The sequence below is a fragment of the Nerophis ophidion genome, linkage group LG23 (genome assembly GCF_033978795.1).
Source record: "Nerophis ophidion isolate RoL-2023_Sa linkage group LG23, RoL_Noph_v1.0, whole genome shotgun sequence".
Classification (NCBI taxonomy): Eukaryota; Metazoa; Chordata; class Actinopteri; order Syngnathiformes; family Syngnathidae; genus Nerophis; species Nerophis ophidion.
In genome coordinates, this window is record NC_084633.1 from 4,225,479 (window position 1) to 4,250,931 (window position 25,453).

The 25,453-nt window shown below is 39.6% G+C and overlaps 1 protein-coding gene and 2 long non-coding RNA genes across 4 annotated transcripts in view; 2 read left to right on the plus strand and 1 right to left on the minus strand.

The window, feature by feature from the left end:
- Positions 1 to 25,453, minus strand: part of LOC133541092 (myosin-16-like) — a 47,463-nt gene that overhangs the window by 21,313 nt on the left and 697 nt on the right. Inside the window, exons 2-24 of the mRNA XM_061884181.1 lie at positions 23,006 to 23,149; positions 22,688 to 22,844; positions 18,019 to 18,046; positions 17,828 to 17,924; positions 15,418 to 15,510; positions 15,253 to 15,316; positions 13,856 to 13,954; positions 13,656 to 13,759; positions 13,439 to 13,577; positions 13,239 to 13,340; positions 11,769 to 11,935; positions 11,538 to 11,708; positions 11,280 to 11,456; positions 10,985 to 11,170; positions 9,653 to 9,740; positions 9,465 to 9,582; positions 9,227 to 9,347; positions 8,919 to 9,055; positions 8,767 to 8,848; positions 6,934 to 7,107; positions 6,648 to 6,728; positions 5,264 to 5,410; positions 5,096 to 5,200 (exon numbers count right to left, since the gene is read on the minus strand). Of these exons, the coding sequence (XP_061740165.1) occupies positions 5,096 to 5,200; positions 5,264 to 5,410; positions 6,648 to 6,728; positions 6,934 to 7,107; positions 8,767 to 8,848; positions 8,919 to 9,055; positions 9,227 to 9,347; positions 9,465 to 9,582; positions 9,653 to 9,740; positions 10,985 to 11,170; positions 11,280 to 11,456; positions 11,538 to 11,708; positions 11,769 to 11,935; positions 13,239 to 13,340; positions 13,439 to 13,577; positions 13,656 to 13,759; positions 13,856 to 13,954; positions 15,253 to 15,316; positions 15,418 to 15,510; positions 17,828 to 17,924; positions 18,019 to 18,046; positions 22,688 to 22,844; positions 23,006 to 23,149 (2,781 nt within the window). The remainder of the gene's footprint in view (positions 1 to 5,095; positions 5,201 to 5,263; positions 5,411 to 6,647; positions 6,729 to 6,933; positions 7,108 to 8,766; positions 8,849 to 8,918; positions 9,056 to 9,226; positions 9,348 to 9,464; positions 9,583 to 9,652; positions 9,741 to 10,984; positions 11,171 to 11,279; positions 11,457 to 11,537; positions 11,709 to 11,768; positions 11,936 to 13,238; positions 13,341 to 13,438; positions 13,578 to 13,655; positions 13,760 to 13,855; positions 13,955 to 15,252; positions 15,317 to 15,417; positions 15,511 to 17,827; positions 17,925 to 18,018; positions 18,047 to 22,687; positions 22,845 to 23,005; positions 23,150 to 25,453) is intronic.
- On the plus strand, positions 2,246 to 7,523 carry LOC133541093 (uncharacterized). The gene is made up of 2 exons (XR_009803792.1): positions 2,246 to 2,360; positions 4,723 to 7,523. It is a non-coding gene; the product is annotated as an uncharacterized LOC133541093 (long non-coding RNA).
- LOC133541094 (uncharacterized) lies at positions 10,994 to 16,478 on the plus strand. Of its 2 annotated transcripts, XR_009803794.1 has the most exons (4): positions 10,994 to 11,172; positions 11,346 to 11,524; positions 11,631 to 11,735; positions 13,550 to 16,478. It is a non-coding gene; the product is annotated as an uncharacterized LOC133541094 (long non-coding RNA). The 2 variants fall into 2 exon arrangements; XR_009803793.1 differs by lacking the exon at positions 13,550 to 16,478 and having other exon boundaries at positions 11,631 to 13,538.

A 25,453-nucleotide genomic window follows, 5' to 3' on the forward strand; every position in this document is an offset into this window, starting at 1 on the left:
TTGTGAGATAGGCATCCAGTAGATCAGGCGTGTCAAACTTGTTTATATTGAGCGCCACATTGCAGTAATAGTTGCCCTGAGAGGGACACTTTTAACAGTGAATAATATACATTATAAATATAAATGCGTATATATAAAACATGTGTATAATTTTCTAAGGATTTGATTATTATGTCTTTGGTTATGTACACTGTACAAAACACAATCTTTATTTTTACTATACTGTTTAAAACTGGCAGCTCAGTCGCACAGTTTTACCGAAATATTAACAGTTTTATTTTATTTTTTTACAGCATATAAAATAAATAAATCAAGGGAATTTCATTTAAATGAATGGAAAAACGATAACATAATTTTTTTTAACCTAAACATTTATGTTAGTTTTTTTATATTGTAAAATCTACAGTTGTTGTGTTTTTATAGTGTATTCCATCCATCCATTTCCTACGGCTTGTCCCTTAATACTCTACATAGAATGACAGTTTGAAAGTGGATTTTACTGTGAAAAATGTTACTGTAACATTTTTGCATAAACAATTTGTTGGATCCAAATCATAAGTCAAGCAGATGTATCTTTATTTGAACAAAAACATTGTTTTGAAATGTATGATGATATAATCCATCCATTTCCTACCGCTTATTCCCTGTTGGGGTCGCGGGGGGCGCTGGCGCCTATCTCAGCTACAATCGGGCGGAAGGCGGGGTACACCCTGAACATCGCAGGGCCAACACAGATAGACAGACAACATTCACACTCACATTCACACACTAGGGCCATTTTTTTTTTAGTGTTGCCAATCAACCTATCCCCAGGTGCATGTCTTTGGAGGTGGGAGGAAGCCGGAGTACCCGGAGGGAACCCACGCATTCACGGGGAGAACATGCAAACTCCACACAGAAAGATCCCGAGCCTGGGATTGAACCCAGGACTGCAGGACCTTCGTATTGTGAGGCAGACGCACTAACCCCTCTGCCACCGTAAAGCCCAATGATGATATAATATTTTGTTTTATTATTACAGATGATTAAAGTGTAAATATATGTAATTGCGCAAAGTAAATTTATTTTTGTAATACATGTATTAGTGCATGTGCCTCACAATATGAAGGTCCTGAGTAGTCTTGAGTTCAATCCCGGGCTCGGGATCTTTCTGTGTGGAGTTTGCATGTTCTCCCCGTGACTGGTTGGGTTCTTCTCGGGTACTCCGGCTTCCTCCCACTTCCAAAGACATGCACCTGGGGATAAGTTGATTGGCAACACTAAATTGGCACTAGTGTGTGAATGTAAGTGTGAATGTTGTCTGTCTATCTGTGTTGGCCCTGCGATGAAGTGGCGACTTGTCCAGGGTGTATACCGCCTTTCGCCCAAATGCAGCTGAGATAGGCTCCAGCGCCCCCCGCGACCCCAAAAGGGACAAGCGGTAGAAAATGGATGGATGGATGTATTAAGAAGTACTTTTTAGCGGTATAGCTCGGTTGGTAGTGCGGCCGTGCCAGCAACTTGAGGGTTGCAGGTTCGATCCCCTCTTCTGCCATCCTAGTCACTGCCGTTGTGTCCTTGGGCAAGACACTTTACCCACCTGCTCCCAGTGACACCCACACTGGTTTAAAATGTAAAAATTGGATATTGGGTTTCACTATGTAAAGTGCTTTGAGTCACTAGAGAAAAAGCGCTATATAAATATATTTCACTTCACTTAATACACATTATTCCCACCCTTTCGGGGGTCACACAAATAGATGTGGCGGGCCAGATCTGGCCCCCTGGCCTTGCGTTTGCAGTAGATCATCACATTATTTTCCTTAAGAGATCTTACGCCCATTTTGTACCATTCACTTATCTTATTTTCAAGCCATTTTGGCTGTGTTGTGAGTTAAATCAAACGTATCAGACCCAAAGCTGGTGGCCACAACGTTTTACGTGGCCGACAAAAACCTGGAAATATTGTGCATGAGTAAACTTTGTAACCCAGGTTCAAATCTGCAAATATACAAGGCTTTTGTGGCCCTGCGATGAGGTGGCGACTTGTCCAGGGTGTACCCCGCCTTCCGCCCGATTGTAGCTGAGAAAGGTGCCAGCGCAAGCGGTAGAAAATGGATGGATGGATGGGCCCCCCGCGACCCCAAAAGGGAATAAGCGGTAAAAAAAAAATGGATGGATGGACAAGGCGTTTGTATAACAGTTCTGCGTCCTGTCCCTTTAAATCCCCGGTGTAGTGCGCACCACGTGACCTCTCGCCCCTCCCTGTCATGTGACCGCGCTGAGCCAACTGCGTACTAAGCGCGAGGGTCTTAACCTGCTGCGCCGTCATTCCTTACTCAGATCTCAGAGAGGGGAAATCAGCAGACTGTCGAGCACAGGTTCGTGTCTCCATAAAACTTGAAAAAATGTTCGCTCATCCGTTTCATTTACGCGGTTGTGCTCTTTGTAAACGTTTACTGCTTCCTACTGGGCTGCTGGAAGTGGCTGCTGGAAGTGGCTGCCATTGTGACTCATTAAATAGAGCAGTGTTTTTCAACCATTTTTGAGCCAAGGCACATTTTGTGCGTTGAAAAAAATGTGGAGGCTCACCACCAGCAGAAATTACTAAAAAACAAAACTCAGTAAAAAGTCGTCGTCGCAATTGTTGGATATGACTTTAAAGCATAACCAATCATGCATCACTATAGCTCTTGTCTCAAAGAAGGTGTGCTGTCACATCACACCCTGAATTATTTGGACTTTTTTGGGCATTTTCCTGTATGTAGTGTTTGTTCTTGTCTTGCGCGCCTATTTTTTGGGCATTTTCCTGTAGCAGTTTTGTGTCTTCCCGCATCTACAGTGGGGCAAAAAAGTATTTAGTCAGCCACCGATTGTGCAAGTTCTCCCACTTAAAATGATGACAGAGGTCTCTAATTTTCATCACTTCAACTGTGAGAGACAGAATGTGAAAAAAAAATCCAGGAATTCACATTGTAGGAATTTTAAAGAATTTATTTGTAAATTATGGTGGTAAATTAGTATTTGGTCAACCATTTAAAGCTCTCACTGATGGAAGGAGGTTTTGGCTCAAAATCTCACGATACACGGCCCCATTCATTCTTTCCTTAACATGGATCAATCCTCCTGTCCCCTTAGCAGAAAAACAGCCCCAAAGCATGATGTCTCCACCCCCATGCATCACAGTAGGTATGGTGTTCTTGGGATGCAACTCAGTATTCTTCTTCCTCCAAACACGACAAGTTGAGTTTATACCAAAAAGTACTATTTTGGTTTCATCTGACCACATGACATTCTCCCAATCCTCTGCTGTATCATCCATGTATCCATTTTGGTATAAACTCAACTCGTCGTGTTTGGAGGAAGAAGAATGGACGAATGTGGAAATACTGTCAAAGAGCTTTGGTCTCCTTAAAAATGGGTAGAAAAGTGCTGTACAAGTACAACCCATTTACCATTTATATAAAATAAATAACGCAGCTGTGCAAATAACACAAAATGTAACAGTCAGATAAAAAATTATTTTGCAAGCAGGCACTTTCTAAAACCCAGTTGACAATGTGGACTGTCACACATGTAAGGTTCTGTGGTCCTACTAGAACACATATCTGTGGCCAGTGCCAAGTAAGTCCATCCATCCATTTTCTACCGCTTTTTCCCTTTTGGGGTTGCGGGGGGCGCTGGTGCCTATCTCAGCTACAATTGGGCGGAAGGCGGCGTACACCCTGGACAAGTCGCCACCTCATCGCAGGGCCAACACAGATAGACAGACAACATTCACACTCACATTCACACATTAGAGCCAATTTAATGTTGCCAATCAACCTATCCCCAGGTGCATGTCTTTGGAAGTGGGAGGAAGCCGGATTACCCGGAGGGAACCCACACATTCACGGGGAGAACATGCAAATTCCCCACAGAAAAAGTTCCGAGCCCGTGATTGACTTAATCGTGCGACTATGATCTTGTTTAAAAAAATAAAGAGTAGAAATAACGAACAAAATGTCAGCTACTGTCTTGTTATAAAACACCAATGAAAATGAAAGTTAGCATTTACACAGGTTATACTGTGGCAAAAGTCATCACATGTGTGCCACAATCATGTGTGTTCTTAAATGTGTATTCCACATCGTCCATGTTTGAGAGCAGTTTTGATTTGGGCTTACATGGTAAACAACTCAAAATAATGTGTTATCCAGACGCATACAGTTGTCCAAATGTGGCTGAGTAGAAGCATTGTGGTTTTCCTGGACGTCGGCTACATTGCTACAAGAAAAATCTAAGGAAGAAAATCCCTCTGCCTTCTTCCACTATTTTTTTTAATATATAAATCGCCCGCTTGAAAATCAATATTACCATATTTTCTTAATTCATATCTTGTTTAAAAATATGTATCAATATATCTTACAAACTTGATATATCACCCTGCCCTATAGCACACTGTAGCACTTTTGATTGGTTTGTCAAGCACTTGGTGTTTATTTGTAATTCGTGCATTTATCCATCCATCAATTTTCTACCGCTTATTCCCTTTGGGGTCGCGGGGCGCGCTGGTGCCTATCTCAGCTACAATCGGGCGGAGGGCGGGGTACACCCTGGACAAGTCGCCACCTCATCGCTGAATTTGTGCATTTAATTATTATTTAAGAATGTGTACACATGGTAATTAAGTATAAAAGCTAAACTTAAAGAAGCCTCTAGTGCTAATTTAGATGATTTACTGGTCCTGTTGTTGTATTGCAGGGCAGGTGTTTCTTTTTAGGACCAATCGATGGCGAGCCTGAACCTAGTGTCCACCTAACTGGCAGAAACTACTGGTCTGGTAGGAAGGCTGCCACAGCCTGTCCCCCACACACTCTGTGAACTTTGGTGCATCGTCCCACTCATTCCTACTCCTAACTATAACCCTTGGATATTCAATACAACCTCTCAACAAACCCTCATAGGTCGTTGTATCAGTTCTGGGACTCTGTATATTTTCTGTTGTGACACACAAGTTTCCATTCCACTTCAAACAATACATTTTGAAGTGCACTTATCAGCCAATCTCTAACTGCAGTTGTAAATATTTTGGGGTTTTCTTTTTTTTTTAATAGTAGTATTGTTGTAAGTCCACCTGTTGCTGTTCCTCCAGAGCTCTCCTTTCCTTCTGAAGCTTGGCGATGTGGTCATCTCGCTGGTTGAGGTCTCCGGTTATGGTTCGAACCTTGAGGTCCAAACCCTAAACAAAGCACAGAATCGTTTTTCTCACTTATTTGCTGTCTCCTCATCGTGGACCTCACACCTGTTTCTCCTTCTCGGTCTTGGTCAGCGTAGATTCCATTGACTCCAGGTCGCTTTTCAGCTCATTTAGTTCTCCCTCCAGCTGTCTCTTCTGGGAGTGGAGAGAGGCTGCGTTGCCTTCTTCTTCTTCCAGGCGCTCTCGCATATCCTAGAGATAATTTTAGCTGTCACACACAAGCATTTTTAGCCAAATTATGTTGTTTTAGCTTAATAGAAATGAAAACATTCATAAATGGTGGTGCAATAATTAGCGGTGTTTTTACTTTTAATATGATACTGATATAGCCTTAAGTATTAGCCAATACGGATATTAGTCTGATAAGATATTAGCATAAATCATTGTTAGAAAAGGCTTGATAAAATGAAATTACCAAATTTTTCGGACTATAGACCGTTTCTGATCGAAAAGGACATTCATCGCTCCAAGCAACTTTTGTAAGTTTTACAATTCATACTTCCTGGACTGTCCCATGTGTGGGGTCTGGAGGAGTGTTTTCATGCATAATGGTACGTGCTATCGTAATGTAACCAAGCTAGCGTTAGGATTAGCGAATATGCTAACACATTTAAAAGTGCCTGTGTTAGTATTATTGACTTACAATGGCATTGATTTTGTATTGTTTCAGTTTGGTAAATCCACAAAAATGTCACAGTGGAGTTGAGTCTGTTTAGCCGATTGGAGAATTAGTATGACAGAGAACTGTTGACTTCTGTTTTGTTTGATCAGCCGTTTTACTGCAGTGTGACCACCACCATTTGGAAACAAGGTATGTAAATAAACATTTATAACATCTTTTGTACCGGTAGATACATACGGCTTATAGTCCAGTGCAGCTAGTATATGTAAACATATTTATTTATTCTAAAAATGCGCTCTATAGCCCACAAAACACCGTATTCAGACAATGGTAACGCTAACCTTATGACAGATTTATGCTTTTGAAGTGGAGTGGTAATTTATTTTTGGTGACACTTAGTGGTTACAATAATTCATAAAGTTAAGCTCATGACACAGTAACTTGAAAATGCTGACACATTTGTTACTGGACATTTTCTAATACATTTCTGTTTTGGAGACTTTGTATCTGTAAATAATATGCGATGATATTTTTTTGATACTGTATATTTGGACAAATTATTTTGGACTGCAATATGGTTCTATTAAGGACACTTATGTATGCCTATCTTTTTGTGCTATTGTGTGCTTAGCTGTTGTGTAGCTGCTACGCTAGCATGTTTTACCTTTTGTAAATGACTGCTCGTATCGCACCTTACATTATAACTTAGTATTCACAGGCAAGCCGGTATCATCTGATGCCTGTTTTTTTGCTGATTTCGGATACCAGTATCAGATCGGGATCACCCCCGCCCGCCCGCCACACTACCTGCACTGACTCCTCCAGCTGGACTTTTTGGTGCATCAACTGGGTGCAGCGCTCCTCTGCATCACCTAGAGTGTCCTGCTCCTGTTGACAGACAAGGTGGAAAATCAGAATGCATAATGCAATGTATGGATAAAACTCATGGGATGGGACAACCGGACCAAAATTATAGAATTGGTCCCCTATTAGCAGTTTCCACTCTCCTGGGAAGACTTTCTACGCGATTCTGGAGTGTGTGAAAATACTTCTTCCTATGTTTTGGACATGAACAGAACTGAGATTCACTCACAGCAGCCAACGCTAGGGCAAGGTCGCTCTTCTCCTGTGACAGAGTGAACATCTTCCCTTCCAGATCATTGACCTTGCCCTCCATGTCTTTGACCTTCTCCACCGCCACACGCAGTTCTTCCTCTTTAGCCTTGTAGATCTCCTCCTGGCGGGCGACCATCAGGAGAGGCTTCACCTGTATCAGCCAATACAGTTGGGTTAAGAAAAGTAGTTTTGCAAAAGATTTTTTTTTTCTAAAGCTCAAAGACACTTATTAAAAAACAAAAATCAGGCTTATTACCAAACATCTTAAACTCTTAAGTTTCTTATTTTTTATGCTGTTATTTGCTATTTTATTTATTGCTACTATTAGTACTATTATTTTTCCTATTTAACGTTCTTATTGATCAATACCTTACTATTCATATTTCTAATAAAAATATACAATTAAAACATTTTAACACTATATTTTATATTATATTTATTTTCGCCCCATGTATTTTGAATTGTGCTGTTTGTGCATTTATTCTTTTTTTCTTTTTTTTTAATTGGCGTAAAACACCTGCCTGTGTATGAAAGGAGCTAGATAAATAACGTGTTGGTGGATTTTGACAGATTGAAAAGGCTGCTGTTTTTAATGAACTCCACAAGGTGGCAGTATCTGCATTTAAACTATCATGGAGGGGTGAGCATCCAGCAGCCTTATCTATTGCAATATATTATCTATATTGCATGTGCCTTGAAATGTTGGATGTGCCATTCAGCTTTGTTGCACTAGCCGTACTGTTGTTTAAAATCCTAGCTGTTACACCATTGGTGATTTTCCTACCATTACGCATCTTAATTATGTTTTTATCATCGCAAAAACAATGGTTAATGGTACAAATTGAACACATGAAGGGAACCAATGTGTTAAATTGAATAAGATCTACACATGCCTGCTCCTTTTTTAGATATGTTGAAGAGCAAAACAAAATATGTGGTGTCAGTTTCAATTATCAAGGCATTTATAATTTTTGCAGTATAGTTAAATAAACTTTCTGCCATAATCAGGGCATTTACGGTATACAGTAGGGATGGGTACAAAATTGGTACTTTTATGGGCATCGACCAAATTCAGTTGGTATTGATTCACATGAATAGGTCAATATTTCGATACCTCGGTTGCAAGTTACGTCACGACCCTGAACCGGCCTAAACACTTGGTAGGGACACATGCAGTCAAACAGCACTTTGAGAGGACTCAGTAGGACTCCCTCTTGGTAATGTTCTAATTTTCCATTCCAACCAAGCAAGTATGCCTTATGGAAAGAGTTTGAGTGTACAGCAAGCCTCCACCTTTAAATGCGCTAGCTCGATGCTAATTTACATTGGAAATACCATAGATATTCTACAGATTACCTGCAGCGATTTAAATGGTGACCTCCACATTTGGTCATGAAAACTACAAGTATGTTCTTTACAATCAAACAGCAGGTGTACAGTGTAAACACTTTGTAGGGCGCCACATAACACAAGACTGTCACATTTAACTTCATGACAGACTACTTGCCGACTAACCGTAGCCTATACACTACTGCCATCTAACGCCTTGTAATTACACCCGCGTGCAAAGTCTACTGTATAATACTTGCAAACGAGACACAGAAGTGAAAGACAACAAGATATAACAACTGGCAGCACATTTACCATTACCAGCTCACTGTTAAATGTTACATAAAAATAATTTACAATTAAATTAACGTTTATCAACACAACACAAGTACTGAAAAACGAGTACTGCTATCGATTCCCAGGTAACATATCAATTCAAATATGAATGCTACCAATCCTGAATATACACAATATGTCTTACCTTGGTATAGAGTTTCCACCAGCCCCAGAAACGTAACTGGAGGAACTTCCTCACGTTGCGTTGCATGGCCATCAGTGCAATGCTGCATCACATGAGACGTATAAGCACCTTTTATAAATCTGAACACACTAGCGCATTATGGACATACTGACCGTCTGTCGGCCATCTTCTTAAACTCCAGCCTCATCAGAGTTCCTCTGAGACGAGCCTGGAACATGGTCATGATCTTCACCAGGCGCTCATCACGCATGTCCTCCAGCTTTGCTAGGACACCTGCACGGAAGAACACCTGTGGGTGGGGGGGACCACAGAAGAGACATATGTGGTTTTACATCTATACCGCCATACAATATACACACAGACATACACAAAATACATTTGCTTTCTAGATTACTGTCTTGTAAAAAGATATACAATTGTTGCTGCACAATTCTGGCACTAATCATGAAAAATAATGTACCTTGCTCTGGCCGATACGGTACTCCATACTATCCAGCCCAATAGAAGTCAGGATGAGTTCAGATGCTTTCCTATTGTCAACAAATCCCTTAGGGATGACGTTGGGGTTGAGGATGTAGTATCTACATTAGCAGAATGACATAGAAAGTGTTAAAAAGCTGTTCCTAAGGAAAAATTATATAACAAAAAAAAAACAGTTCAAATTCCTAACATTCAAAGCAGACAAAAATAAATCCAACCTCTGCTTGAATTCTGGGTACTGCAGCCGATTGGGGAATCCCTTCCGACAGATCCTGATGCCCTCCAGCACGCCGTTACAGGCTAACTGGTGCAGTATCAGAAAGTTATCTGTCACACCTGTGCTGCAGAAAATTGCCATTGAACTTGACAGATCTCCTATGGTTATAACACAAGATTCATCACACACCTGACTTTTTGAACTCATTGGGCACGATGCAGCGGACAAAGTGAGGGGCGGTGCTTCTCAGCGTGCTCATCAGCTTGTTCAACTGTTCCTGTTGACAAATGAACCAGAGGAGCACATTGTACACTTTTATGTACCGTATTTTTCGGAGTATTAGTCGCTCCAGAGTATAAGTCGCACCTACCGAAAATGCATAATAAAGAAGGAAAAAAACATATATAAGTCGCATTTTTTGGGGACATTTTTTTGATAAAACCCAACACCAAGAATATACATTTGAAAGGCAATTTAAAATAAATAAAGAATAGTGAACAACAGGCTGAATAAGTGTACGTTATATGACGCATAAATAACCAACTGAGAAGGTGCCTGGTATGTTAAATGTAACATATTATGGTAAGAGTCGTTCAAATAACTATAACATATAGAACATGCTATACGTTTACCAAACAATCTGTCACTCCTAATCGCTAAATCTCATGAAATTTTATACGTCTAGTCTCTTACGTGAATGAGCTAAATAATATTTGATATTTTACGGTAATGTGTTAATAATTTCACACATAAGTCGCTCCTGAGTATAAGTCGCACCCCCGGCCAAATTATAAAAAAACTGCGACTTATAGTCCGAAAAATACAGTGCTTTTTTTTATCAATGTTATATGCAGCTGAGATAGGCTCCAGCACCCCCGTGACCCTGAACGGGACAAGCGGTAGAAAATGGATGGATGGAAGGGTTACAGATCAAAAACATTGGTAACTGATTGCTGCAGGTTTTTTAATGTGTGTACTAGTAAATTGTAAAAATAACAGTTACGACAGTGTAACCTATGAAGTCCATTATTGTATATTTGTATAATAAAACTAGAATAAAGTACTAGAAATACAAAATGACTCACACTTTATAGATGTCTTAAAGGAAACAGGAAGGTGTTTCTACAGCAATGATGTCACTTATTGGTGTCACAAATGGATGATTTTGAATGTGTGTGTGTATGTACTGTATATATGTGTGTGTGTGTGTGTGTGTGTGTGTGTGTATATATATATATATATATATATTTATGTGTGTGTATGTATATATATATATTTATGTGTGTGTATGTATGTATATATATATATATTTATGTGTGTGTGTGTATGTATGTATATATATATATATATATATTAATATATGTATGTGTATATATATATATATTTATGTGTGTGTATATATATATATATATATATATATATATATTACATGTATGTGTCTGTATGTGTGTATATATATATATATATATATATATATATACACACCGAAAAGTAAAAGATTTTTGAGTCTGCATGATTTACTCTGTAGAAGTTGGAGACGGTTTGGAAAGAAGAGCCCTTTTTCTGTTTCCTGACTCCTGTGGATGACTCCTCTTCTTTGAAGAGCAGAGCCAGCAGCGGCATGGAGGATTTCTGGAAGAGTCCCACCACTGTCTCATTGAGAGGATCTTTGTTCTTCTCCAGCCAGCCAGCAATGTTGTATCCCACCTGTGAGAAGTGCACACACCCTAACTGTAATGTGTATATTTGTTCCAGGGGGGCTATATTACTAAACGATAATATGAAGTGCATTTATTTACATTCAAGCATGACTCACTGTGCCGGCATAGTGCACTAATTCAAAGTGGGCCTCTGGTCCTTTCTTCCCCCCTTTGGGTTTAAGGAAATTGGAGGACTTGCCCAGGTGGTTGTCATAGAGAGCTGTTTTGAATGTGACGTCCGTCGCCTTTGGGAACACACACTGCTCCTCCAGGATGGAGAAGATTCCCATGGGCTGGTGACAGACAAAAGGAATGTGCAAAGAAATGATAAGCATATGTGCAAAGTCCTGTTACAGAATTGGTGAGTGCTATACCTTCTCCAGCAGCTCGATGCAGGCCTGCAGGTCTAAGCCAAAGTCAATGAAGACCCAGTCAATACCCTCCTTTTTGTACTCCTCTTGCTCCAGCACGAACATGTGGTGGTTGAAGAACTGCTGTAGTTTCTCATTGGTGAAGTTGATGCACAGCTGCTCAAAACTGTTGAACTGGAGACAACATTTACATCATGACAGGTCTGTTCAAGAATCAAGTGAGCTTCAGCTTACCTCAAAGATCTCAAATCCAGCAATGTCCAGAACTCCTATGAAGTACTGGCGCTGCATCTTGGTGTCCAGAGTCTTATTGATGCGGGTCACCATCCACTTGAACATGCGGTCATAGATGGCTTTAGCCAGCGCACCGATGGAGTACACACACTGGTCCTGGTTTTGACCTGGTATAAGTGCAGCGAAGAAAGTCATGTGCATTTTTAAACTGGTTTGCTTAAAATTATTTTTAAGACACATTTTTACCAGGCTTCTACATGCATAATGAAACTATATGTTGAAGTTACATCAGTTCGATAACAGTTACAGTAAACAGTTGGATAAGTAGGCAAGCGCAGTCACTGACCACAAAACCTAAAATAACATCTATTAAATGAACAATATTAAATACAAAATAAATAAATTGCATTAAACAATATTAAATATGATATTTAATAATAATATAATATATTTAATATTTAACTATATTAAAAACGATATTAAATAAACAATATCACAATTAAATAAATTAAATTCAATGCATTTTCAAACTGGTTTTCTTAAAGTGATTTTTAAGATACATATTTTACATGGCTTCTATATGCATAAAAAACTATATGGTTAAGTTACTTCAGTTCAATAACAGTCAAAGTAAACAGATACAGTAAGTGTTGTCAAGTACAGTCACATACCACAAAACCTAAAATAAAATGAATTAAATTAGCAATAATAAATTGAAGAAAAAAATACAAAACAATAAATGTGGTCAACAACAGTTGAATGCAATTAAATTTAATTAACATCAAACAGTTTAATAAAATGAAATAAATTCGATTCATTTTAATAATGGTTTTCTTAAAATTATTTTTAAGTTGCATTTTTACAAGGCTCCCGTGTGTAAAATGAAACTACATGTTTAACTAAATTAGTTCCGTTAGATACAGTAAGTGAAGTCAAGGACAGTCACTGATGACAAGAACCAAAAATAAAATAAGTTAGAATAGAATAGACTTAAATTAAGTTGAGCACAAGTAAATACAATTACATTAAATTCAAGTAAATTAATAAAAAATAAATAAAATTACCATACATATCATTAAAAAAACATTTTATACAGCTAAATATAATTACGTTAAATCAAACATAATTGAATAAATACAGATACATGACATGCAATTAAAAAAAAATGAAACCAATCAACATCGAATACAATTTTAAAAATTCTATTAAATCAAACTATTGTTGAGGCATAATTCAAAATGACTGTTTCCCTAGTAGTTTTCAAAATTTAATTAGAATATATAAATATTTGTTATTACTCTTTAAAGTAATGTTGGACAATTGTATTGTGTTTATATGTTTGACTTTTTTTAGTAACATTAAATGTTGTGACCTGAAACAGATTGTTTGCACTTAAGTAAACTGACCTTGTATTGTAACTCATGCAAATTCAGTATTGCAGATGGAGCTGCCTATTTAATCATTCTGTACCTTTGGTCACAAACTCGTTGCCAACTTTGACCCGGGGGCGTGTTATGCCCTTTTGCAGCTCGCCAGAGTTGATGGCCATGAGGTGGGACACTTTGTCCGCCACTTGAGGAAGCGAGAAGAGGGAGATGTGAATGTATTGTATTAAATAAGTATACATGACTTTAATATAATAATAGAGTTTAATATACTGAAGGAAGTACCCTCGGTGGATTCCACATCAGCTTGTTCTTCTCTGAGCTTCTGCTTGAACTTCATGTTACCAAAGTGCATTATGCCTCCAGTCAGCTTATAGATGCTCATCTTCTCCTCAGGTGTGAAGCCCAGGACATCAAAAGCCGCCTGCCAACAGGCGACGCACATATATTGCAAAGCAGCATAACTCAATCAAATGTTAAAGCTAGGAGTCCCAATACTCACGTCAGTAATCTGCAGCTCCTCGCCATCGTCCATGTTGTCCACCACAGTCACTCCCTGGCATACCCACGCATATTGTTTGGGGTCTGCACTCAGCAGCAGAGCCTCTGAAAGACAGTGACCGGTTAAACACCGTCACACGAAACAGACTATAGTCTATCCAAGTCTTTAAAAAATTAGACACTATGAAGCCTGAGGCTTACCTGTGAGTTCTGGCTTCCTTGCAGACAAGAGCTGGTAGAAGATGTGATATCCTCTCTCTGCGGCCTGCTGGGAAATCACTCTGGATTTCTCCAACAGATCTGATGCACACAGTCATTCAAAAGAGTCCCAGTTTTGTCTTAATCCTCTTGAGTACCTTAAAGCTGTATATAAGCATGCAGTAAAACGCAGTGGCGGGCCGTGCGTTTCCCACCTAGGCCTTCATAGATGTCCGACTTCAATGATTACCTCTCAAAATACCATAATTTATGTCACCACATGACCATTGCTTGAGAAATACTATACAAAAATACATTTATGCACTACAACGCATTGAATCATCTCAACAGTGTACAAAACGGGCTATTTTGTGGCGCATTTAAAATCCAATAAACCCGCATCCGCAATTAAAAGATATCTTATGTGGTACTGTCAAAATGTAAATTTTGAGAACAATTCAACGTGAAAAAATAAAGAAATAAAATATTTGAACTCACAATTTGTAGAACCCATTCAACGCAGTATGAGCCAGTGGCTGATTCGAGTGGAAGTGGCGGGCATTTCCCCATTTCATCGCCGGGACAGATGTAATTTCTTTAAATTTCCTTCTTGAAAATGGCCTTGCAAATATATATATCTGCCACTTAATCAATGTTTTGTTCTCCTTCTTTGTGGCTTAAAAAAATTGTATTGGTGATTTCTCTGCTAGCCCGGTATGGCTACGGTGCTACACTTCCTGTTTCAGTAAAATTGCAACTTGTGGTTTGATACTCACTTTGGAGTAACAAGTGAGTATCTAATCACAGTCTCGTTAACATCAGGCTACCTACATAAGTTACTGTCAAAAACTTGTGTTCTGATTGGCTATTGCAACTGTTTATCAACCGTATGTGTTCTGTTCGTTTGCATAAAGTTAATCCGCTAACGGTCCCAGGTGTGGTTCTGCTGATCTGCATAGCACCGCTGCGGCTCAAACTACACTTAAATATTTCACAATAAAACCAACGTGTAAATGTCATGTTCAACGTCAAGGCCTACTAGAAGGCCTTACTGACAACAACTCGTGACCTGATTGGCTGTCGCAATTATTTATCAACTGTATGTGCCCATTCACTTACTGTGCACAGACGCCCGGGCAGATTTCGTACAGCATGGCAACATAAGCTAGCTAAATTCTGATTGGATAAAAATTCTAACCTAAAAACCACAGCACCGGAAGGAGCATAATATGACATGCAGAGAATATGAATACTTTTAGATATTTAGGGAAAGTAAATAAAAAAAATACTTTTATCTTTGATTATGATCACAATTTCTGGTTATGTTAGGCCAGCAGAGAATGCCTTGCTGGCCCTGATGGCACACCACTGCTAAAACCAAAGTCCTGAAACGCACTCACATGTCTCAATGTCGGCACCAGCCAGCTTAGTTGTTGGGCCAAAGTGGATGCGGATGAACTTTCCCTGTAAAAAAAAACAAGGATGTACATAATCATCACTTAAAATTGCTTACTTTAGACATATTTGAATCAATATCACATATTGAGAATTGTCTGATTACATACAAAGCGTGAGGAGTTGTTGTTTCTGATGGTCTTGGCGTTACCAAACGCCTCCAGCACAGGGTTAGCCTGAATGATCTGGTCCTCCAGAGAGCCCTGCGAAGAGAGCGGACTGTGAGGAGTTTGAATTTTGTTCTTTATTTTCATGTCCTGGTGTTGTTTCTGCTGGTTTATGCTGTCCAGGTAAATAATGAAATGATTTGACCTGGGGTCACGCCAGCAGCCAAATAGCACCACCGTGACAAAGACATTACCTTTGTGTCTCTTCAACCAGCACACTTTCGGTTGCATTGTGGATTACAGTCAGAATCAGTTGAAAAGAAGGACAAACATAACTGAAGCCCAACCAAGTTTTAATCATACTTAAGCTTTTCTAAACCCATATTTGTTCTTACTATGTGATGCTTATCTTAAGTCTTATGTCTCAAAGTCAAGGATCGCGGGCCAGATCCGACTCACGAATGAATTAGCTATGGCCCCCAGGATGATATTTGATTAGTATTACAACCGGCCTGCAGGCCACAGCCGCCTGCTGCTGTTTTACATGCACCAATACTCCATCAGTGTTGGTGCTAGGAATTTTCAAAATAGGGTCCCATGGACCCCATCAAGTCATAAAAATGGGGTCCCACTGTAAATTTTTGGGGTCCCACTTTTTTGTAATTGTTTTGAAAACAAATGATAAATGTGTGCATTATCCTGTTATACTTCATATTCTATATTGTGTTTTGGAAAAAGGTTGTCATAAACGTTAATTAATTCATTAAAAAAAAATGCAAACGAAAACAACTTTTTATGCATATGTAAATGTATTCAGTTATAAATATTTATTCACTTTTTTCTTTCCTTCATGGATCTAAACTTTACTGCTGCCGGTATTTTTTTCTATTTTTTATTGTAATATTTTCAAAATGTGTTTGTTCTATTTTTGGCCAAAGTAGGACCAAGAAAACCATCTGAAGTTGTCTTTATTTTGTAGTTTTAATGCCATGATTTTAACAGTCCGCCCCGCGTGTGCACAGATTTTCTGACAATAAAATTGCATTTGTGTCAAAATATTGCAATCTATGCACTGTGCACGCAAGTAATTTACTGTGAATAACCATTGTATAATCAAAAGCGTGAATATTAATAATAATGAAAAATAATTCGATAGCAGTAAAGTAAATGAATTTATCCAACAGTAATTTAATAAAATACAAATTATTTTATTGTTAAATACACACTGTGAAAACTGTTTTAATTCAAAATATACTGATCAACAGAAAATGTTAAAATTATATTTTGATTCATCCATATATATATATATATATATATATATATTAATTTCAAAGTATATACAATGAAACATAATATATATACATATACATTAAAATATGTATATATATAAGTTTTTATGTATACATATATGTATATATATATATATAAAAAATATATGTACATTTAAACGTGAATGAATCAAAATAAAATATAACTTAAGTTTTTGTTTATATTTTAATGTATATGTATACACTCACATTAAAATATGAATATGCATATTAAAATTTGAATGAATCAAAATATAATATAACTTTTAACATTTTCTGTTCTTAAGTATACTTTAAACAATGTATATACATACAGTGAACTCTCATGTATTGCTGTTAATTTGTTCCGGACCTAACCGTAGTGAAGGAATGTTCGGAAATGTAGTAATTATTGAACTATATACCAAATATTTTCATAGCTTAAGCATAAAAAAATCCGAAATACGCTTTTTAACATTATGAGAGCCCTTCAGACATGAAATAACACCCACATATATAGTCACCTTTACACTCTTTATATCCGTTTGTTGCAATATAGTAATAAATGCCTGAGACTTAGGTAATCAGTGGCCACCATCCTGAACAGAACTCTCTGAGTGGTTTGGTTTCATCTAATGGCCCATAGTAATGATCATTTTAGTTAATTCTTCCACTTTCATGCTTGAAAATGCTTAACTCAGCCCCAAAAAATGTATGATAGAGTGAAAGCTGCAAACAGTCTAATATTTTAGCACAAAAAAAACCCCAATCTCTATAAAAAGCAGAAAACCAATAGACTTTGACCATTTAGGGATACTGAAAACATTTTGCAAACGTCCTTTTCATATTTCTGTGCCAGCTTAATCGCAGTAGCCAGTTGCATGTTAAGTTATAGGAGCACTGCCAGTGTGATTCACCACAGTGAAATTAGAAGTTTAAGCCAAAAACTTTAAAAAACTGGTCAAACTATTCTAGTAAAATACCTCAGCTCCTCATCGAGCATTATAGTGAATCAGTGTAGTGTGAAGGAGCCATGCAGACACTTCCTGTCACCACCCACAAAGCATTGTGACTTTAAATGATGTCCCTGTGTTCTGTTGTGGCCAAAAGGGGAAAAAAAAACTTGCTTTGGAGTCAGACGCTTTGCTTCCTGACGCTCCAACATTGGCAAAATACTGGATAACCTTCTTGGTGTTCTCGGTCTTGCCGGCACCAGATTCTCCACTGCAAAGGAAATATTTAAAGGTGGTCATAAGTAGCGAGGGATGCAGGTGATGCTGCAAGTGCTTTTAACTAGAGGATGAAAGGGCGTTCTTACGTGATCAGCATAGACTGGTTCTCATGCTCTGGAGGGCAGAAGAGCAGACAAGCGCAGACACTGTGAGTATTTAGACTGCGAATGTCTCAGTGAGCCCATCAGAGGTTTGTTTGTGTCCTCTGTCGGCAGTGTGAACAACACAAACAGCTGCCAGTTCTCCCTCGATGTCACATAATGGCTTCCAAGTATTTTGGCTGCTCCCGTAACAAATCATTACATGACACGCTGATTACACACATCCAAAGACCACCCCACCTTCTCCCCAGTCCCTCGATCCACACACAGCCATGCAATGACATTCCTGCAACTCATCCAGAAGGAGTTATTCAGAATCATAGGATTCTTTTGGGCTTGCTGCCAGCAGATGGCGCCGTGTTGAAAAAAGTCGAGCGCGTGTTTGATGAACTTGACACATATAAAGGGCTTGGTTCTTGAGACATGTCCTTGGGGGGCTTACTGTTCCTGTCAACTCTCCCTGTCCATTAGCTGTTGTGTACTGTAGGGCACCAAGTTGACATTAAACATTATTTAGCATCACTTGCTGATGAAAACCAGAGGTTGACCTATGGCCTATTAATTGCAAAGTATTTAAGGGTGCGATTATATTTTCCAAATAGCAAAATGATAACTGGGTATATTCTTGTGATCAGGTAAGGATGAAACTACTCTATGTATTTGTATATATTCTGTATAAATACATCCACAGGCTATAGAGCGTTTTCTATTTGAGCTCCAGTACTCTGGAATGCCCTCCCGGTAACAGTTAGTGATGCTACCTCAGCAGACGCATTTAAGTCCCATCTTAAAATTAATTTTTATACGCTAGCCTTTAGATAGACCCCCCTTTTAGAACAGTTGATCTGCCGTCTCTTTTCTGCTCTTCCCCCCTCTCCTGCATTGAGAGGTTATTAGGTGACCGCAGATGACGCGCGAGCTGTAAAAAGTCGGTACCCGGGGTGGACCAAACATCGTGCATCAGTTGGGGACGTTTCTGCGCTGCTGACCTGTCTCCACTCAAGATGATCCCCTGCTGGCCCCACTATGGTCTGGACTCTCACACTATTAACTAGATCCACTCAACGTCCATTGCACCTTTTGCCCGAGGGTGGGAAACCAGATCTGCGGTCCCCTCCAAGGTTTCTCATTATATCCCATTGGGGTGAATTTTTTCTTGCCCTGATGTGGGACCTGAGCCAAGGATGTCGTTGTGGCTTGTGCAGCCCTTTGAGACACTTGTGATTAAGGGCTATATAAATAAACTCTGATTGATTGATTGATTGATAAATATCAAATAATCAATCAATCAATGATTATTATTATAGCCCTAAATCACTAGTGTCTCAAAGGGCTACACAAACCAAACTCTGATTGATTGATTGATAAATATCAAACAATCAATCAATCAATGATTATTATTATAGCCCTAAATCACTAGTGTGTCAAAGGGCTACACAAACCACAACACAAACCACTACGACATCCTCGGTAGGGCCCACATAAGGGCAAGGAAAACTCACACCCAGTGGGACGTCAGTGACAATGATGACTATGAGAAACCTTGGAGAGGACTGCATATGTGGGCAATCCCCCCCCCCCTCCCCCTCTAGGGGACCGAAAGCAATGGATGTCGAGCGGGTCTAACATGATACTGTGAAAGTTCGATCCATAGTGGATCCAACACAACCGCGAGAGTCCAGTCCAAAGCGGATCCAACACAGCAGCGATAGTCCCGTCCACAGTGGAGCCAACAGGAAACCATCTCAAGCGGAGGCGGATCAGCAGCGCAGGGATGTCCCCAGCCGACATACAGGCGAGCGGTCCATCCTGGGTCCCGACTCTGGACGAGCGGTCCATCCTGGGTCCCGACTCTGGACAGCCAGTACTTCATCCATGGCCGTCGGACCGGACCCTCTCCACAAGGGAGAGTGGGACAGAGGAGAAAAAGAAAAGAAACAGCAGATCACCTGGTCTAAAAAGGGGGTCTATTTAAAGGCTAGAATATACAAATGAGTTTTAAGGTGAGACTTAAATGCTTCTACTGAGGTGGCATCTCATCTCATGTCATATCATGTGATTGTGCATTGCATTTTCTAAATAATTATGAATAAGATACAGTGTGGTACCTCAGGCCCCAGCTTAAGAGTGTTTTGAGATGAGAGCTGATCCTCCGGTTAATTGTTACGCTTTAAGTTGTAAGGAAAAATTTGAGTTACAAGCATCCTTGCCATTAGTTGGCATAGCGAATAGTCATTGTGAACCTCTTAAAACATTTGGTCTTACTTGCTAGCAGTAGTCATAGTTAGGGATCGACATGTAGTAGCTTTGTTTTTCTAAGCATGGGAAGGAAGAAAAAGACGGTGAAGGACAGTGCTGAAAAGAAAAAGTGGATGCACAATAATCATTGAATTAAAGATATAAATAATAAAAAACATGCCTGAGTGTGTTGCCAACTAGGTGACAAAATTTTGAGCATAGCATTGCTCGTCTACGCCATACTAAAGTACAATGAGTTGTTAACGTCAGCCAATATTGTTGAAAGAATATCTAAATAGCAAATATTTATCTATGAAAATATGGAAAAGCTGCTGATGATTTGTTTGGCAGAGAAGCCGTAGAATTCCACTCTCCAAGAAATATGCTGTACATTATTATTAGATGACCTCATAAAAGTACTGTAGTACATTCTACTGTCTTAATTTAATGTAATATTTATTATCTAAAAGTTGGGTTTTTATTTTTCAAAGGCATTTTACATGTTAAATTTGTGCTGTTTGGGGGTGATAACAACTGATTTCAATTGGAAGATTTTGAGTTAAAAGCTCTGTCAGAGAACCAATCAAACTTGTAAGTTGAGGTATTGCAGTAATTCTGTATAATGAATCTAAGTGTGGCAGCAGGACAACATTCACTTTTGGTTCTTCCAGCTCCTTTTCAAACCCATTATTCTATCTATCCATTTTTGGGGTCGCGGAGGGTGCTGGAGCCTATCTCAGCTGCATTCGGGCGGAAGGCGGGGAAAACCCTGGACAAGTAGCCACCTCATCGCAGGGCCAACACACATTATCTTGATGGAGATTATTTTGATACTCTTTTTGAGTTTGAAAGTCCCGTCCATGTCCCTGGAAAGACGCTTTGGCTAGTGACCGCCATGTTTTTCGACCAACCTTGCTCTAATTATACATATGCATGCTTGTCCGTCCCCCTTGAAGTTGTGTGCCAAATTTGGTGGTGAATCAGCTAAACACCCTAAAGTTACAGGGAGTGTTTTTCAGAGGGCATTGAACTGTGTGAGAAATTTCGAGTTGATCCGACATACGGGGTCTAACTTTTGTGTTTTATAATGGCGCCACCATGTGGTGTATTTATCAGAAAAATAATACCACAGGCAACAAAGTAGTTTTTTTTTGTTAACCAATTTTAGAAGCGGAACACATTTTGAGTTCTTTATATAATAGTCAACAGTGTGTCAATTCTTACAAGCCATGGATCATTAACACTCTAGTGGCTTGTGTAGCAGAATCAATTAAAGCAGTGTTTCTTCCTCATAGAGCCAAGGGTCCATTGATGGGCCACGAGTGCCTGCGGGCCGCCAAAAAATATCTGTTTCTCAGCTGTGATTTGTTTGTATGGGCCACAACGGTAGTCACTTGTAACATACATTTCCACCACTTGTGGCAGTAATGATAATATCAAACAAAGAGAAGAAGTCTAGAGCTAAAGTCATGGAGAAGCGCAAAAATGATGACTACTTGTACTTTAATTCAGCTGTGGTTAGAAGTAACCGCCCTGAGATCGGTAGATTGTGAGTTCAAACACCGGCCGAGTCATATCAAAGACTATAAAAAATGGGACCCATTACCTCCCTTTGATTGATTGATTGATTGATTGAAACTTTTATTAGTAGATTGCACAGTACAGTACATATTCCGTACAATTAACCACTAAATGGTAACACCCGTATACGTTTTTCAACTTGTTTAAGTCGGGGTCCACGTAAATCAATCCATTCCTGCTTGACACTCAGCATCAAGGGTTGGAATTGGGGGTTGAATCACCAAAAATAATTCCCGGGTGCGACCACTGCTGCTGCTCACTGCTCCCCTCACCTCCCAGGGGGTGATCAAGGGTGATGGGTCAAATGCAGAGAATAATTTTGCCACACCTAGTGTGTGTGTCTGACAATCATTGGTACTTTAACTTTAATTATAGTGAGAGTTTAGTTAAGAAACATATTCATTATTCACTTTATTTCAGCACAACCTAAATGTACGTCAATTATTTTTTGTGAGTTATTTGTGTCACTTCTTCTGCAATATATTTAGTTAGAACAATTTTTTCTAATCAGTCTGACCTAATTTTAAGGTTTATGTGTTACATAAATAATAATATTTGTGAATAATACAGTTTCATATCATCTGAAAAGGTTGTAAACTGTGAATAGGTTAGATATACTTATTAAATATGACTAAACTCAAGAGTAAGATTACTAGTGTTAATATTTGAGTAGGTCAAAAAAGGTTAAGAACCTCTGTATTGAAATAAGTTAGGATAGACTCCAGCCACTCGCCAATATGAAATGCTGACGCGTATACAGACACAAATTCTGCCTAGCAACAAGCGCTAACAGACAAATCAATGGATTCTGTCCCTCCCACATCTTTTTCCTCACCCAGCATCATGTCATGATAGGCATTGTCGGAGATGGAGAAAAGGTGAGGAGGAACTTCATTGCGTTTCTTCCCCTTGTACATCTGGGCCACTTTAGCGCCATAGATGGGTAGCCATTTATACGGGTTGATGGTGACACAGAAGAGGCCCGAGTAGGTCTGAAAAGAGGCGGGGTAGCATTAAAATGACATTTTCACATAAATAATGCAGAAGTCAGCACAAATGTGGACTCAGTGTTGCACAATTCATGGGGAACATTCAGCATTAAAGTTGTGTCATATTGCATGTGGTATTGTCTGCTTCTGCTATTGTGGCTTACATAGATCCTCATGTCCACGTAGCGGCTGCGCAGGTTTTCCATGACGCTGGCCTCGTTGAGGAAAGTGAGGTTGGACATATCGCTGGCTTGGAAGAATTTGGGAGGATTCATCTGCTGAATTTCATCCTTCTTTCTTGTCACCGTCTGAAACGAGGCAGAAAAAACAAAACACATTCGTCACATTTGCTTTTTAAAAGCAAATGTTAAAGATACCCTAATATGCAATATTGATGATGTAATAACAGCAGTATGTGAAAGCACCAAACAATATGGGTTTTCATTACGTCATGAAGGAACCAGTTGGACAAGGCTTGGAGTTGGTCTATTTTGGGCAGGAGACGTCAGACCAGTAGCATCGTAAAGTTTTCAGATATCAAAACATATTTGAAGAATAAAATAGTTGTTATTCTTATTTTCTTAAGAAAAGACCAAAAGGAGGGTGCTTGAGCATCACTCGAGGTCAATCTGCATACGTCCACCACTTTATAAGCTTTGTAAAGGCAAAAAGCTTTGTAAAAATGCAGGCTTTGCTACACATCCTAAAATAAAGCCTTCAGGTCTGCCAACAATGCATTGGCCAGCTCAAAGCATAAGTTTGATCATTTTGTTCTTCCTATGCAAACAGGCTAACCTAGCATGATGTTGCTGTTTTAGTCTATAGCAGGGGTGTCAAACTCAAATACAGAGTGGGCCAAAATTTAAAACTGAACAAAGCCGCGGGCCAAGGCTCAACAAATTAACCTTTTAATAGCGACCCAAACAAGTTTTGCAATGAATATTGAACAAGCAAGGCTTAAATAGGGCAGCACGGTGATACAGGGGTTAGTGCATCTGCCTCACAATACGAAGGTCCTGAGTAATCCTGGGTTCAATCCCGGGCTTGGGATCTTTCTGTTTGGAGTTTGCATTTTCTCCCCGGGGTTATTTGGGCTTCCTCCCATGGAACAGGCAGAGCTTATATAACGTAATAGTGCAACATCAACTTTTAAAAAACATCAGTGGTATATTAAATAAAATCTAATTTAAAAAATTAATGCCTCTTTTCTATTTGCAGCCTTCTGAGGTAAATATCAACATTAACTTTTTCCACAGGCTAATAAATTCCATCCATCCATCCATCCATTTTCTACCGCTTATTCCCTTTCGGGGTCGCGGGGGGCGCTGGCGCCTATCTCAGCTACAATCGGGCGGAAGGCGGGGTACACCCTGGACAAGTCGCCACCTCATCGCAGGGCCAACACAGATAGACAGACAACATTCACACTCACATTCACACATTAGGGCCAATTTAGTGTTGCCAATCAACCTATCCCCAGGTGCATGTCTTTGGAAGTGGGAGGAAGCCGGAGTACCCGGAGGGAACCCACGCATTCACGGGGAGAACATGCAAACTCCACACAGAAAGATCCCGAGCCTGGATTTGAACCCAGGACTGCAGGACCTTTGTATTGTGAGGCAGACGCACTAACCCCTCTTCCACCGTGAAGCCATATAAAAATCAGTTGGGCGGGGTTCTGGTAGTAGCGGGGGGTGTATATTGTAGCTTTCCGGAAGAGTTAGTGCTGCAAGGGATTCTGGGTATTTGTTCTGTTGTGTTACGGTGTGGGTGTTCTCCCGAAATGTGTTTTGCCATTCTTGTTTGGTGTGGGTTCACAGTGTGGCGCATATTTGTAACAATATTAAAGTTTTTTATACAGCCACCCTCAGTGTGACCTGTATGGCTGTTGACCAAGTATGTGTTTGTGAAAGATACATATATTATGTGACTAGGCCAGCACGCTGTTTATATGGAGGAAAAGAGGACGTGACGACATGTTGTAGAGGACGCTAAAGGCAGTGCCTTTAAGGCACGCTCCCAATATTGTTTTCCGGGTGGAAATCCAGAGAATGGTTGCTCAGGGAGATTTTCAGGAAGGGCACTAAATTTCGGGAGTCTCCTGGGAAAATCGGGAGGGTTGGCAAGTATGAGTATTAGCGGTGAATGTGGTGTTACCGGCGGGCCAGCTCTAATGTTAATTTGATATTGCGTCAAGGGCCAAATGAAATTAAACAGCGGGCCAAATTTGGCCCGCGGGCCAGAGTTTGACACCCGTGGTCTATAGGGTTGAAGTTGCCTGGAGGTGTTCTTTTAGTGCGGTTTGAAGGAGGATAGAGATGCACTTTCTTTAACACCTGTTTGGAGTGCATTCCATATTGATGTGGCATAGAAGGAGAATGAGTTAAGATCTTTGTTAGATCGAAATCTGGGTTTAACGTGGTTTGTGTCCTCTCGCTCCACTCCTTAATCTTATGTTCTTGTATGTTATTTATGGCATCTACTATATTGGACAATGCTGTGTTACAGTGTATACATAAAAAGTGGGAGTAGCCACACACGCTTTATTAGACAGACATGGGCAAACATAGCTCATTAGCATTAGAAGTACAATATACAGACCAATAATCCCC